Raw genomic sequence first — 16,044 nt, forward strand, 5'->3', positions numbered from 1 at the left:
GACCAAGTGATATGGAGGACCAAGTGATGCTTACCTTATAAGTTGGTTCATACTGGTCAGCCCAGGGTGTCGGGGGCTGACTGTGAAAGTTTTGGAGATTCACTGCTAATCCTGTGACAGCCCCAGAGGTTCATATAACACACACACAGTTCTTGCAAAAGTAAGGCCTCATTACAAGTTGGCCGGATTTTTGATGGGGAGATAGCAAGGCCGAAATGTTTGCTTTTGTAGCTGATATCTCCCCATGAAACTCTGGCTATTATGATATAATATCCCTAGAATGGGGATTAACCATGCTGACCTACCATTAGAATGTCCTTTGCTGCTGGTTATTCATGATTCCTGGGACATCTCTGATCAGATTTACCGCTTGCTGTGCACAGGTAGTAAATCTGACAAGAAGTGCACCCTTATAGGTCTTTGGGACCGAAGGGTGTCATGGGACAGTGCAGGCTTCAATAAGGTTTGCAGAGGGGAAAGTGGGGACCAGCTGTGTCTCAGCCCCTGCCCTGTGCAGTCTGCGTTTTCAACAGTTGAGGATCTGCATCTGGTAAAAGCCAGCCCGGTGTTTTCAAACCTGGTAATTCTGCGTGCAAAAACAACGAGCAACATGTAGTCTTCCGGAGCAGTATTGATACCGCTCCGCAAATTCATACTAAGGCCCCAAGAGTACTGTTCTGTTTTGAAAAAGCTTCACTGTCACAGCACAATTACTCATGATCAAACATCTACCTGAATTTATGTAACTATCACCACAGAATTATTTGAAACAAAAATTATTACAGGTTTGCAATTAATGTTCCCATGTTCTCCCATTTAACTAGAATTCACACCTCTTATTGCAAGAGGAGAAGATCCATTCAGAACGGACACTCTCCCTGAAGACCTGGGATATGTCACCAAAATGAAGAATGGAATAATTTACGTCTATGCTAATGAAAATGCTGCCAAAAAAGATGAGCCAAAAGACCTACCCTATCCAAATCTAGAGCGTTTTATTGATGACATGAATTTCTTAATTGCCCTGATTGCCCAAGGTCCTATGTAAGTATTTAACATTATCACTGTTTTACTTACATTTGCTTTTATTGCATGAAAGGTACAGAAAACATCTTTACATTTTAAAAAACACAGCGAAAATAAAAGAAACAACTAGCACATTTTTTCCACTCACCTCAAAGGAACTCTGGGCCATATGTATCATGCAAATTCGCAATCGCAAAGGCCAAAATTCGCAGAATTTTGGCCTTTGCGAATGCGAATTTGCTAAATGGAATGTATGATGCAAAACTGGTGCAAAATAAGGAATCACAACATTTGCGATTCCTTATTTTGCAATTGCATTTAAGGAATCGCAAATTTTGCAATTCCTTAAATGCAATGCATGTAGCAAAAAAATTTAGCAAAATGCCCTTAAGGAATCGCAAATTACCACCAACATCTAGTTGGTGATAAGTTGCCAATTCCTTGAAAAATGCAAATGTTTGCATTTTTCAAAGTGCCATTTAACGCACATACATGCCCTTAGGGCACGTATGTGCACAACATGTGCACCCATGCATATTTCAGGGGTGCAACAGGGTGTCCTTTGGACACCCCTGCACCCTTGAAATTATTCTTAATTTGCGATTAGCAAATTGCGAATCGCAAATTGAGAATTACTTCCCATTCATTCCTATAGGCCTCCTGGCCTATAGAAATGAATGGGAAAGTATTCCTTAATTGCGATTCGCAATTTGCGAATCGCAATTAAGGAATTCTAAGGAATCGCAAAAAAATGCGATTTTGTACATACATACCCATTTGCGATTCTCAAATAGTGATTTCTTAAAAATCGCTATTTGAGAATCGCAAATGGGTATCTTGATACATATGGCCCTCTGTCTCTAAACAATTTACATAAACAGAATGGAATCCACTCAGGTAGTGGTAGTGATCCCCAAAACGATGGGGAGCACACAGAGTTTTTTAGAATACCCCTCACACACCAACAGGCCCCTTGGTGTCATGCTTCATCATTGGGGTCTTTGCACCCCTCTACGGGATGCGGCGTGCTATGACTCACGACTACGTAGGAGCACTTTAACTGCACTATGTGTTGGTGTGTGTGAGGGAAGTAAGTGTGAGTGGTGGGGTGGTGAAATGTGATGGTTAAAAAGATACCTGGCTCGTAGGGTGAAAAATAAAATGTATTAAGCCCTCGGCTGGTGTCGTTAAAAGGGGTGCAGAGTGAGGTTGTTACTGTATATTTAAGAACATCAACCTCAAAAGTGCGTCGACATGTTTCGGAGTGTGAAAACTTCTTCAGGACGAGGAAATGCACAACTCTCCTCACCTTACTCACATGTGGTGTAGATGTAAAAGTGAATTCTACAAAACTTAAAATATGAATTAGGTGTAATGTTCCTAATAATGTTTCAATGTATTTGTCTGTTGCGCCCAATTGGCGTTATTAGACCAAGACCTGTGAAGAGACAAAAGCAAAATAAATCATAACATCACAATTGGACGTAGCTTTTGATCAGGGAAAAATAACCTGTTCAAGACAAAGAGTAGTAAAGGACCGGATGAGGTCTAGAACCCTGAAAAGAAAAAGGACAAGGACACACACTAAGACAAAGACACACACATTCTCAAATGGACAAGTCTTATTCTTCTCCTTAGATGTTGAATTTCAGGAGGAAAATTGGTTTTATCAATGCTTACTTATATACTAAGGCTGGATGGCCTCATGAACTTTTGCGTGATATTGGGGGTTTTCATCCGGCTCAATGCGGCAACCTACAGGATATTAGAAAGCTCAATTCAGATGTTTGTATTACTCACGAGTAATCTAGATGTCATTTCCTTAGTTCTTTAAGCACCAAACTCACGGTTTCAGCAACACCAGGTAGGCTGTCTTCCCCTCAACGCGGCTCCGATGTAATGCCGTGTTTCAGACAACTACTCCCTTATATACTACCAGATATGAGTTCAATGGCTGCTTAAATAAAAGCGGAACATTCCCAAAGAACAAAGAAGGAGTAAATCTCTATATGGTTTTGTCGGTTCTGCGCGGATGTCTAGGGCGTTCCCTTTTTCAGTGCGCATGCGCGGCAGAATAGCGGACAGGTCCAGACACTATCTTCAATGTATCGCGCATGCGCGATCGTGCGCGGTGTCAATGCGCGTCTTAGCAGGGAAAACCCTGGAGAAGGTGTCAGAGTCAACCGCAATCGTTTGTTAACCTGACAAATAGATATTGTAAATCGTATGAAACCCAGATATTTTAGGAGTAATTTCGAAGTTTCAGCTTGTGTTTAGGTTAACAATATGGCATGCTCAGGTCGATTTTATGCAGGGGCAATAAATCCTTAACATTATCATATCCAGTGTTAGGAAGTTTTATTTAAAAAGGGGGGTTATCATAATGGCTTTTGTCAGGGGTTCTAGGATGGGGGTGGACTAGTGACTCTGTCTCTAAAGCCACCTCGACTGCAACTGAGACCAAAAATGCAATGCAGGATCAGGAGCAATCTTAATTTTCTTTCGACCTCACTTATGAATTTAATTACGCTCTCAATCTTAGAGAACCAGAGTTACTGGTAAGTAATGATCTCTTCTCGATTAGTAGACAACACTTGAATTTCAAACAATGAGTATCCATGAAATAAATTAAGAAACATAAACAAATGAAATTTGCATATATTTATGAATAAATAGGTATTGGAGTCTAAGGTATTATGAGAGGACACATGTTTTTTTACCTAACATTAATATTATTGACTTGTATTCCCTCTTTGCTCCACCAACGATCAGAGGCGCCAAATCAAATTTGCTCATTTTCTTCTACATGGATTTCAGACCTTCAGATTTCAAATGCTAAGCCCCTACCCCTTTCTTCGTTAGCAACAACTTTGTGGCCCATACAACTCCTTTATTGAGGAATTGATTTTATGGGTGTCTACCTTAACCTAGTTTGGTATATACAGGAGAGAAAGGGGTTTCTGGTAATGGTGCCAATATGCTTCGCCAAATTTTAGCCTCAAAAACATCAATCATGTGACGCATTAACGGATTTGTTTCCTTCACCACTTACAATGCCCCCTGTCCTATGGGTTAAGTATGGCCTACCTTTGGGGTGACTTATTTGCAATAAAAGGGGAGTTTAAGGCTTGGCAAAGGGGTTATATTGCCAAGTTGAATTGGCAGTTTAAAACTGCAATCAGGCTGAACTTACAGGCCTGGGACATGTTTTAAGGAGCTACTTAAGTGGGTCGCACAATATATACTGCTGGCCCACTAGTAGCATTTAATTTAGGGCCCCTGATTATAGGGTATACCTCCATACAAGGGACTTATAAGTTAATTAAATATGCCAATCAGGTGAAAAACAATGCTAGGGGATTGAGCTCAAGCACTTTGGCACTGGTCAGTAATGGTAAAGTTCACAGAGTTCTAAGGCCAAATAAACTAATTTCAGCAGAAGAATGGAGGTACTAGGCAAAAAGTCTGGGGGGAAACCAACCTGAGGCTGACAGGTCTAACATGTTGTAATCCCAGCTGTCATGCTACATCAAATTGCGTGATCTAATCACTCTGTTTCGTTAGGTCTTCGCCTAGATACAGGCATTTAGACATGTTTAACTGTTTTATTAAGGTGGGCAAGCAAATGATGGCTTAAGCTAAATCTCTGCTTTTTTGCATAAGAGACAAAGTAAGCCCAGGTTGTTTTGTACAAAATTTCATACAAAAAGGTAGCTCAATTGAGAAAAGCATTTTCTTATGTAAAGACATACATTACATTTGGAGTATCCTTTATTTACTGGTGGGTCCATTGTATACATGCCATATGTTTAAACTGCACAGAGGCCTTTGGCTCTGCATGCTTTTTGTGGCTTGGCTCTTCCTCAAAGATTTGGGGCATGTCCAGTGCTTGTACTATGTAATGTAAAGGACTAGGGACTGGAAAAGTGAAAAGTGAAAAAAATTATTTATTGTATAGTTAATTAAAACCATTACAATGTTCCAAAACATAAAATGCATTTCATTCATGTGCTATATTAATTTAGATTTAAGCAATTGATGCCATATTTTTAAAACATTTTTTTTTAAACCAAGCAAAAATTGCTAAATTGTAACTCTAACCTATATTATCCTTTCAATAAATTCTCAAAATTGGTTACAAATTTGATTAATTGACAAATTAATTGTGGGTCCTCTGAGTCCAGAGTTTTTTGTATTGCTGATCTACAGGTGCAAATGCCTCTTTCATTGAACTTCCTTCTAAGTAGATTCCGGCGACAGCACTCTAACACCGGGCAGATGCATATCAGGTGTATAAGATCCTGAACTGATGCTCCACATAGGTTACAATCCTTTTGGCCAAGGGTCCTCCAATCCGGTTGATCAGCATTTGTGGGCAATTTCACCACCCGCAGCTCCAAGTACTTCGATTTTAAATGGGGGGGGGGGGAAGCGAGGCCTAGGTAAACCGCTGGCTTAAGCCTTGTATAGGATTGTAAAACCATCCATGTTATGTTATGTTATGTTACGAGCATTTATTACGCGCACAGCTGCTCCAGCAAAGGAGCGTCCCGGCGCCTGACAAGGAGGCCACATAACACAACTAGATAAAAGGGAAGAGACTAAGGGAACAGAAAGGTCTTAACAGCCTTGCGAAATGAGAGCAGATCAGCAAGGGTCCGAATTTCAAATGGTAGAGCATTCCACAGGACGACAGCATGTACACGAAAAGCAGTGGCGTAACGAAACTTGAGGGGGCCCCCCTGCAAATCACGTGGAGGGGGCCCCCCCCGGCGGCCCGGCCCGGCCCACCACCTACCACTTTGCCCTACCACCGAGTAATCTAGTATATGTTGATTTGAAACCTCCAACATTTAAATAAAATGCCTCTATATTGTCTCTCTCTAAGTTCTAATGGGAAATACTCTGAACATACAAGCTATGACATTTGTAACAATACTGTCAAAAGCAGATTATTTAATTGAGGCAGCAATCAGAAGTTGTCGCGTCAACACCTCAGCTCACCGCTGGCATGTGCTGGGCCCAGGCAGTGTCACAATCCAGGGAGGGGAGCCACTAAAGCAGAGGGTGCAGCAGGTGCAGGTAGACGGGGTTGCTGCTAGTTCTGTCTGCTAGATTTGCTAGATTCTCTGGTGCAAGGCGAAAGGAAGTCAAACCCCATGTCAGATAAATAACATCAATCCAAATATTAATATGGAAAGAGAAAGTGCTGGGGCCACCTGCATGCCTCGTCAAATACTGAAAAAATCCACACAAAATGTGAAACATGATAACTCACCGCACCTTAAGGAACATATGGCACAACATGTAAGCGCTCTGATACCTAATTTGGTTTGGGTCAAGTTTGCGCTATATAAAACTCTGCAAAAAAACTATCCGCTTATACGGTATGCCGCATAAATTCACTTGCTGAAGCAGTCTGCAGGCAGAAGCCCTACGAGGCGAGCGAGCGAGCACGAGAGCAAGAGCGAGACTGACTGCCAACTGGTCAGTTATGTGTTGCTGTAGGTTTCTTGATCTGTGCGCAATGGCTTTGCAACACGTTTACTCCTAAATCCTTAATAAGGGTTGGGGGTTCCACTGTTGTTCTAGCGCCAGGACACCTTATTCATATTTGCCTGGCTTCTCTACCTGCTTATTAGGATATGTTTGCCATGCTGGCCAGGTACCACACTGAGGTAAAGTCTGACATTGACATATGAAGTGATCTGCAGGCCAGAAGTTCTCATTCCTGCCATACTGATGATAGAGTTCAGTCTTTCCGAGGACGGTGAATTGAGTGCTATTACACTTTGCTATGGTAACGCCATTATTTAAAGCTATTAGAAAGGACAGAAGTGTGGCATGATGTGCTATATAAATTCAAGTTATTGTTATTTTCAATAAGTGCCTAGATGTTGTGTCGGTATACACCATTTATGTCAAACTTTTTAATTTTGTCAGTGGTTGGTATCATGGAAGATGAAGCTCATCTGATATCAATGGTTAAGTAATAAACATATAAACCACTGACAATCGTCCGTCATGTAATTGCAGTTGCAATGTCACACATGCCACCCAGAGTCCATGTAAAATGCATGCTACTTCACAGCATAATTCTGAAGCCCAAAAGACAGCCGATAGGCATTCTCGTGCACACATTGCACTGTACCTGTAGTGCATTTGACAAATTCCCTCCCACTCATAAATTCCAGCTCTACACTAAAATGTTCATTGCTTCTCCCTTCTCTCCATGGGTTGTAAACAGTGGTGGAAGTGGGAGAGATCGGCAGGGCACGGCGTGCCCCCGCTTCTTTAATTACATAGATTCCGTTCCCCTACTTTTTTTGTTTTGAACATGCGTCCCCGGATGGCAGAAAAAGCCAAGGCCTACAGATAATGCTCGGCATTTGTGGCAGTTTGGGGAAGGGCGGGCGGGCAAAGAAAAAAAATTACTTGTCTTTTCCTTCTTGCCCAGGGAATACAACAACAGTTTCCACTTCTGCTCTGACGCTTCAGCTGCCCCCTCTATCTTTCTTCCTCTTATTCCCTCTCTTTCTGTCTAGCAGCTCCTCCTCCCTTTTGAAAACTGTGACTTGAAGAAACAATTCTCTCCCTCTTTCAACTTTTCTTCATTTGTTCCCCTTTGAAATGGATCCAAAACAGAAAAAAACACTTTTGCTGGAAATGTTGTTTTGTTCAGACATTTTTCTATTCCAAAGTATAGCCCCTGGAATAAAAGTACTAAAATATAAAAAATAAATAAAGAACTAAATAAAGCAAGACAGAGTGGTAGCAAAGAGGCCAGACTGATTATATTCACACCCAAATACATTAGCGCAGAGTTTGCAAGTGAAGCGCTGGGCACAGTTGGGTTGTAGTTGAAGGCAGTGCGAGTTTCTCTCAGTGGGGCAGTATGGTGTTCAGTGGGGGAGAGGATGTGGCACTATGGTCAGAGCTGCCGAATTTTGAACTGGGGACCCAGGCTCAGCCTTCATGACCAGTTCACCAGACCACTATCCTGAGGTCCCATGCTAACTTTAGAAGGCCCTGTTAGACCTTTAAAGCCCTGGTGTATTAGCACCAACAAGTGGATGCTAGAGGTGGCAAGTGCGGGTTAACCTTGAAGGCTTGCCCACCACAATCCATACTGAAGTTCACCTCCAGTCTTGCTGGCAGGCCTATGAAGTAGCACACCCAAGAGTAACAGCGACTGTCACTGAGGTCACAGGACCCTTGAGAAGGGCTGGCTCTAGGGTGGTGGGACCAGTGTGACAGCACTGGGCTCTGACTTTGGGTGGGGTGTCTGTTTGCATGTATGTTTTATGCTTTTAGAAGAGCTTGCTGCCTCCTTCCAGCCAGGCCTCCAGCAATTTTCTGCAACAATAAAAATGTCATGATGACTCCGGTGATTAATGTTCTTCCTAGAGAGAGATTGGAGTTTTGTCTAGTGGAAGTTTTGACTCATGGAAAGGTAGCACAGTGGGTTAATGTGCATGCTGCAAAGAACATGTACCATGCAGATCACAAAGTGCACGTAATATAAGTAGGTCAGTGGGTTACTGCTTTTGTCACAGATCCTTCTGTTACTTGTAGTTTATAAGTTAAAATCCTAACATAGAACAGTGAGCTATTAACTGTCTTCTGAGAGGCGCATACAAACTGCAAGGTATAAATTAGAGCGTTTTTATGTTTTCTTCCCCCAGTCTTTGATTATCCTAATGTTGCAAAAAGTGTTCTTTTGGGTAGAAATCAATTCTGATTATTAAAGAGATTCTCCAATCATGGTATTACGTTTTAAATTCTAGGTTTGTGTTTCTCCAGACCAATTACTATTAAACTATACTGCCTACTAAGATGGTTGTCATGTGACTCCTACACCTTGTAATCCTTAGTCTTATGTAATATTTTCTATGCAGTGATTTACACACATATAATTGATTGTCTCTGTGTAATGTGTGTGATGTAAAGTGCTCTGACACCCTGCATTGGTATGAGTGGCGCTGTAAATCAAATTAAATGCACCCGAGAGAGTGTGTGGTATGGAGACTTGATGGGCACTGCTAAAGGATGGTAATGAGGGAATCCATGGTGGAGGTAGTCACTGGGGGCACTAACAAACATTGTTGCACACAGTGCCACCAGCGCTAAAAATGTCCCTGCCCTTTCACGCATTGGTACTTCCATTGGCCTTGTTTCAGCGGTAGAAGATGCAACTCACCAGGGATCGGTAATTTAGGGTTTGCACGCACACCAAACTAAGTTTGAAAACTTCACAGTCTCTCTGCTTCATTCACAAGCACGTTTAACATATGCTGCCTGCTTTGGGGCCACTGTAATTATGCAACAAAGGAGGATAAAATGATACTGCAATGTTGACTAAATTATGCAGTAAAATGGCTGCAGCTTAATGCAGTATACTTTCTGATATTTTAATTTTTTGACATATGTACACATGCTAACAATCTCTGGAAAGATTTTGCCTCATTAGTACCAGTATAACATACAAATGCAGCAGTGAGAAAGGTGATCAGTCCACCTTTGCAAAGGGCCGCCCACGTCGCAGCAACACAAGTCACATTTTTTAGTAACTTTTGATCCGTTTGAGCTAAAAACTATTTATTAGTTAAAATTGTCAGATTATGCAGTAGATCTTGTATTATGTAGAAAATATGGTAAATCCATAATTATAAAGAAAATATTTGCAAATTAGTATATGTTTCCATTCATGTTTGAACTGCTCTTGTGGAAAAAAGGAGAAGTGCTGATGACAGAAACTCCATGGCTCAGAGACAAATGGCTTGTGCTTCCACTTTTAGGTGTATTTAGGACATACTGTGATTGGAAACATATCCCACTTTGAGAATGTGTTTTAATGTCAATAACTCATATTAAACCTTCAGTAATCTTCGGGTTATTCCCGCCCTCTGATTTTGTGCCCACAGTTCCCCTGCTTTTTTCCCCCCACTGGTTGTAAATAAAAAAAGAGCGCACAACTCATCCTCTGATTGGAGGAAAAATAACCAGGTTGTACTTTAACTCCACATCATTTTTTTCCACAAACAAAAAGATGACCACGTAAAGCGTTGCATACATTTCCCTGGGTACAAGGACCTGTTTATTTGAGCAAAGGCGCAATGTTGCCATCATCTTAATATACAGATAAGAATGCACTCACATCAGACGCTTTAGGAGGAGTTTAAAAGTCACCTAATAGTCCTGCACCTGCATAAAGCACTCAGTCTGAGGCGTGTCTACTATGGCCTACTGTATCCTTGCAGTGCACAGCGGATGTGTTAATCCTACCAGTTTCTTTAATACTAATAGTGCATTGAAAAGTGCGAAACGAAAGAAAAAATCCACAACGTTGCATTGAGGTGGGAGCAACAAATTAGTCACTGCTTCTGTCGGAGAGCAGTTTGTTTTGGGTATTAAATATCTATTGGAGCACAAAAATACCACTGATTAAAAGTCTCATTAACATACATTTGAAACCACTGTATGCAGCTTCGAGCGAAATGGTTTATAGATTGCAGTATGTGTTTTATGTACATTCAAAACTTTATTAAGGACTCACAAAAATCCACAGTAGTCGGCATAAAACCAATGCAAGTTCTACGTCATTACACTTACTCAGCAAACGTCAGCGGGTGATCAGCAATCAGCATGAATCGAGTGTGGCATGCTGCGCGCTAATTAATGAAGAGGCTGCTGGCTCAATGAGAGGTCCCTGCATGCACGCAACCGTCCCCCCCGCCCCCCCAACGCAGGGGTCTGTATTACTTACTCCCTGGGCCGCCTACACTATGTTTAACTATTACAAACACTCACCTGACCTGCGGGCTGGGACTGGCACCTGGCCTGCAGCTTCAGAGGCAGGCAAGAGCGCCGCGGGCAGCAGAAGGTAGGGCAAGGCAAGCCAGCCAGCAGGGGCTATTAGTAATATTGTAAATTATGGCCAGTCACGGTGACGGACGGTGACCGGTCCTGCCTTCTCCGTCTCTGGCGTGGTGTGGCTGGGTCGAGGGTCCTAGGATGTCTCACCTCACACGTGCACTTTTAAGTGTGCGTGCTCCGCAATGCGCATGACAATTTTTGGCATTCGTCACAAGCCCCACCCTGAAGAGCGCGCAGACTCGGAGACAACTAACTGCGCGCCCCCACATCACGTCCATTTAATTAATAAAGCTCCTCAGAGCCCCGGCCTGGGCCCCGCCCGTGCGGTGCTTGCACCATATAACTAATGAAGAGCCTTAGAGGCCCATCCGGGGCCCACCCAGGCGTGTGTGCGCATCATTTAATTTATCAAGAGGCCGGGCGTGCGCACCAAATTAATAATGAAGAGGCTTGCGAGTGAGGGGCCCCCGAGGGGGCCCCTGGAGCACCGAGGCCCCCCCCGCAATGCAGGGGCTGCGGGGGCCTGTGTTACGCCCCTGACGAAAAGAGCGTCCCCCAGCCCGACTACGTTTAAACCGTGGAACTACTGCCAATTCGCGGTCTGATGAACGTAGAGAGCGACCTGGAATGTAAGGAGACAGAAGGTTCTGAAGAATCTGGGCAGGGGAACCTTTAAGAATCTTGTAGCACATACAAAGCACTTTGAAATGGATCCTCTGCCTAATTGGTAACCAATGAAGGGAGCGCAAGGTGTTAGAGACAGAACAAAACCTGGGTAAACCTACAACTGCTCTCGCAGCTGCATTTTGCACACGTTGGAGACGGGTGAGTTCGGCCTGATTTATCCCTATAAAAAGGGAGCTGGCATAGTCGAGCCGAGACAACACCGTCGCCTGTACCACGAGCTGTCTGGTCGAGGCATCGAAGAATTTAAGTGCAGGTCTCAAGTTGCGCAGGATGCCAAAGCAGCAGGCCGCAATACGTTTGCGTGCGCACGTTGTCTTAAGATTGTTTTGCCTTAAATTAGTGAGTGCAAGTTAGGCGCTTTTTCCACAATCTGCTGGAATGATGATAATGGTAGTTTCCTTTGCCAGACATCTGCCATCTTGGTAATTTTCAGGGAGGCATTTAGGTACTTTGCATAATGGGATTTAGGATCGTTTTGCAAGGCTGCCCAGAGTGCCGAGTTAATTTCTAAGTCACGATTGAGCCATATTTTGTACCAGAATTTGATTGTCTTGTACCTTTTGTGGAGTATTTGGTGCTGTAATCCAAACTTGAGACGTACCTGAGCTGGTGAGGCATCACACGGCAATCGAAATACACGTTTGTACACTCGCGTTTGAATTTTATCTAATAGTGGTGCACTGTTTCCATGATGGACCACACTTCCATAGGCTATCGTTGGAAGTAATTTTGCTTTGATGACTGCTAGGAGTGGGGTAAACAAGAAGCCTTTTAGCTGTTTTGATATACTGCAGAATGTAAACAGTAAAGCGGTTCCCTTTTTTTCAATTGTTTCGTAATGCGTGGCGAATGAAAACCTTCGATCCAGGTGTATCCCCAAATATTTATAGCTATCGACTACTTCGAACTTGATGTCGTTGATTGTGAATTTCGGCTGTTTGGGGCAATAGTGTGTTATGATCATGACCTTTGTTTTTTAAATGTTTATTTCCATCAGGTTTATTTTGGCGAAATCAGCTAGCTCATGGATTACACGTTGCAGTCCTATTCTTGTCTGACTTAGAAGAACCACATCACCTGCATAAGACAGGTGTGTTAGAGGCAGTGTGCCCAGCCGTGGCGGGTGTGCATTGACCCGTCTAGCCTTGGTGTCAAATCGGCCATGAATAGATTAAACAGGTGCGGGTCCAAGTCACAGACTTGTTTTAACCTTTCGTTAGTTGGAATCTTCCTTGTGAGCCTTTGGCCATTATAAATCTTAACCTGCATCCAGGTATTGATGTAAACGTCCATGATTGGGTTAAAAATGTGTCTGGTAAGCCCTGGAGCTTTTGTTTAGCTCAAAGTGTGTGTCGGCTGACACGGTCAAAGGCCGCCTTAAAGTCCACGAAACATAGATGGAGTGCCTGTCGCTGTCGTAGACTTTTCTCTGCAAATAAGCCTATTGCTAATACGTTTGCAATTGTGCCCTTGCCACGCCGGAAGTCTGACTGGTTTATGGGGATTTTTTAATTCTCATCGGACCAATTTACTAAGTCGGTTAGAATCAGCGATGCATAATATTTGGGCAACGCATCTATCAACGTGATCAGGTGATAGTTTGCTGGATATGTGCGATCCCCGCCGTTGTGTATCGGATTAATAATCGCGCCTCTCCAGCTTTCCGGAATGCGACTGGTGGTGCTGATCATCTGAAACAGACTACAGATCTTACTTGCCCAGTAATTAGGATCTTACTTGTAGATTGCCTGTGTGACACCATTCGTTCCTGGTGCGCTATCAAGCCGACTTTTCCTTATAATTTGCAAGATTTCTACTTCAGAGTGGATTGAAGTAAATCTTCATTTTTCTTTTCATGCGCGGAAGTTGCAGCTAATGTCAGCTGTTCCAAGTTGTTTTTAGAAATGTGGAGATTAGATGCTGTACCCATGCATTCTCCGGAACGCAGGTCGTGTTTATGAGGTTCTGTTCATAGAGTTCACCTGAGCCCAGAATGCTCTGGGGTCAGATTTGTTTGCATTATGAACTAATTTTGTCCAGAAGTTGTTCTCCTTGATTTTTTTGTCACTCCAAATTTGTTTCTTGTATATTTTCTTTAAAGAACGTACCACCTCCCATACTTTCGACTGTGGGCTATGATGTTGAGGCTTCCTAAGGGTCTTTCTCAGGGGCCTTCTTAAGCTTCGAGATGCTTGACTGAAATGGCTGTTGTTATCTGCGTTATTTATCTTTTTGGTGTACGCTCCTGCATTGGGTAGCTTTGCCAAGAAGCTGGTCCATGTTTCTATACTCATTTGATTTTCTGCCTCGAGGCTTAACATAAAATTGTTAGCATTTTGAGCTATCTGCGGTAATGTGGTACATGTCCACCTTAGACGTTTCAAATTGATTGTTGATGTTTCCCCCTCTATTACTGGGGCTTCTTGATGTTTGAGCGATGCTATTTTTAGTTCGATATGCTGGGCCGAATGATCACTGTCGGGTGAGCATTTAATTTGAAAACTCTTTCTTAACTCTAGAAGGGCGAGAGTGACTATTGTATAGTCCAAGATAGAACTTGAGTAGGGATCAATATACATGCAGTTGGCAGGTTTATCCTGTTTTGTTCTCCCGTTTAATGCGCGCATACCTAGATGTTCGAGGTCCCTTATAAATTGCTGACCCACTTTGTCATTGCGAGTTACAACCAGTAACACCTGCATTTCTACCGCCCAGATTTCGTTTGCTGTAATGATGTTGTCTTCCTCTTCTTGGGGGTGTAGTAGATTTGCATTAAAATCTCCTGTAGAGATTATTTCCCAAGTTGGCTGTTCGAAGCGAAATTCCGCGATGACGTCAGTAACTTTTTTAAGAAGATCTTTTTTTATCTTAGATTTTAGGTGTACATAGATATTAATAAGTATAATGGTGCTTACCTCTGAAAGTGGGCCCATTTCCATTTTTATTATTTGCATGGCTGAGGTTGTTTATGTCAGCTTTGTTGACATGATTTTCAGTGCTGTAGAGAAGTAAATATCAAGGGCCACCTAAGCTCTTCCGTATTGCTGAGTTTGTGTTGCATTTACGTGGTGGCATAGCCTACCTGGGACCTTAACTGGGGCTGTCAGCCAAGTTTCTTGGAGCACAATTATATCATGTCTATCCCAGGACTCTGTCTTTCCTTTGTCTTGTAGGATACCTTTTGCTGCAGCGATGTTCCAGGTTAGAATTTTAATGGAGGCAAGCTCTGTCTTGCCAACTATACTATGACTTCATTCCTCCATCCACCCCGAGGTGGGAAATCCTGAGTTTGTTCTTCGCTGTTGCTCTATGTTTGTGCCATCCACCCCTTTGGCACCTCGCAGCACCGAGTGGACTACATTTTTTTGTTGAAGTTTTTTCTTGGGGGACGCTTAACATTAGGAATGGAGACGGATAACGTGGTATTACAGGGCTGGTGAGTGATATTCCCCGTTCCTCTAATGTTATGGTTTCTTGTAAAATGGCTGTAACTATTTCTTCATTCCTCCATGTTGCTAGGGTGCCTTCATTTCCTGTGTTGCTTCCAAGATTAACAAATTCTATTTGCTATTAAATCTGCAGATGTTAAATGTTGTAGTGTTGACATTTCTGCCATTAGTCGTAAGATGTTTCCTCTGTTCAGATAGTCTTGCGGACCTTGTGACTGGTAATTTGGTGTGAATAGAATCCTACTTGTTATGTTCGATATGTTCTCTTTTTTTTGCATGTAAAAAGGTGGTGTCTGCTTCTTTGGCCGATTTCTCCTTAACGCTTCGTGGTCCCTGTCATTTGTATCATTATGCTGCCTTTTTGTGTTAATCAGATGGTAGTCCTTCTTGCTGTTTTTTAGAGGCTGATCTATCTTCATATTAGCTTTTGTATTGCCTCTCTTGGTGCTTCTCATACTGCTATTTCAGCCTTGCTAATATGATGTTATCAAATATCATGACATTGAGTTTTTTTCCTTTTCGGTTGTTCTATTGGTGTTTACATCGTCACACTCTGTATTTATGTTGATCAATAGCAAATCTAGCAAGCTCTGATCTACCTTCACAATAACTTGCCTATCTCATTTGATGTCACCTTTGCAGGATTGTAAGTTGGATCTGGTATTCATATATGAAGGGTCATTTCTTTGTGAGCTGATGGTCAGTTTCTGATCGGTGTTACTGTTCCTCTAGGACTGTTAATTTTGTTTATCATTTCCCTTGATGATCCTTGTCTACACACCCCTAGTTTTAGGTCTTTTTTAGTATTTCTATCTATAGGATTGCCATTTACTTGTGCGATCATAGTCTGTCCTTGTTGGAACTTTATTGACTTGGTGGGTTGTTTTGTTTTATTTCCAATGCCCTTCAATTGTCCCATTATGCTCCCCTCTGCTATATTTATTGTGGATTAATCCGTATCGCTACTCTCAAGGCTCCAATTTATACTGCTCCCCTTAATTGTATG

At 42.5% G+C, this 16,044-nt stretch overlaps 1 protein-coding gene across 1 annotated transcript in view; it reads left to right on the forward strand.

Annotated features, from left to right (window-relative positions):
- AMPD1 (adenosine monophosphate deaminase 1) overlaps positions 1 to 16,044 on the forward strand; it is a 488,628-nt gene that overhangs the window by 165,447 nt on the left and 307,137 nt on the right. The window contains exon 5 of the mRNA XM_086923284.1: positions 825 to 1,044. Within this exon, the coding sequence (XP_086779410.1) occupies positions 825 to 1,044 (220 nt within the window). The remainder of the gene's footprint in view (positions 1 to 824; positions 1,045 to 16,044) is intronic.

Source organism: Lissotriton vulgaris, chromosome 5 (assembly GCF_964263255.1).
Source record: "Lissotriton vulgaris chromosome 5, aLisVul1.2, whole genome shotgun sequence".
NCBI lineage: Eukaryota > Metazoa > Chordata > Amphibia > Caudata > Salamandridae > Lissotriton > Lissotriton vulgaris.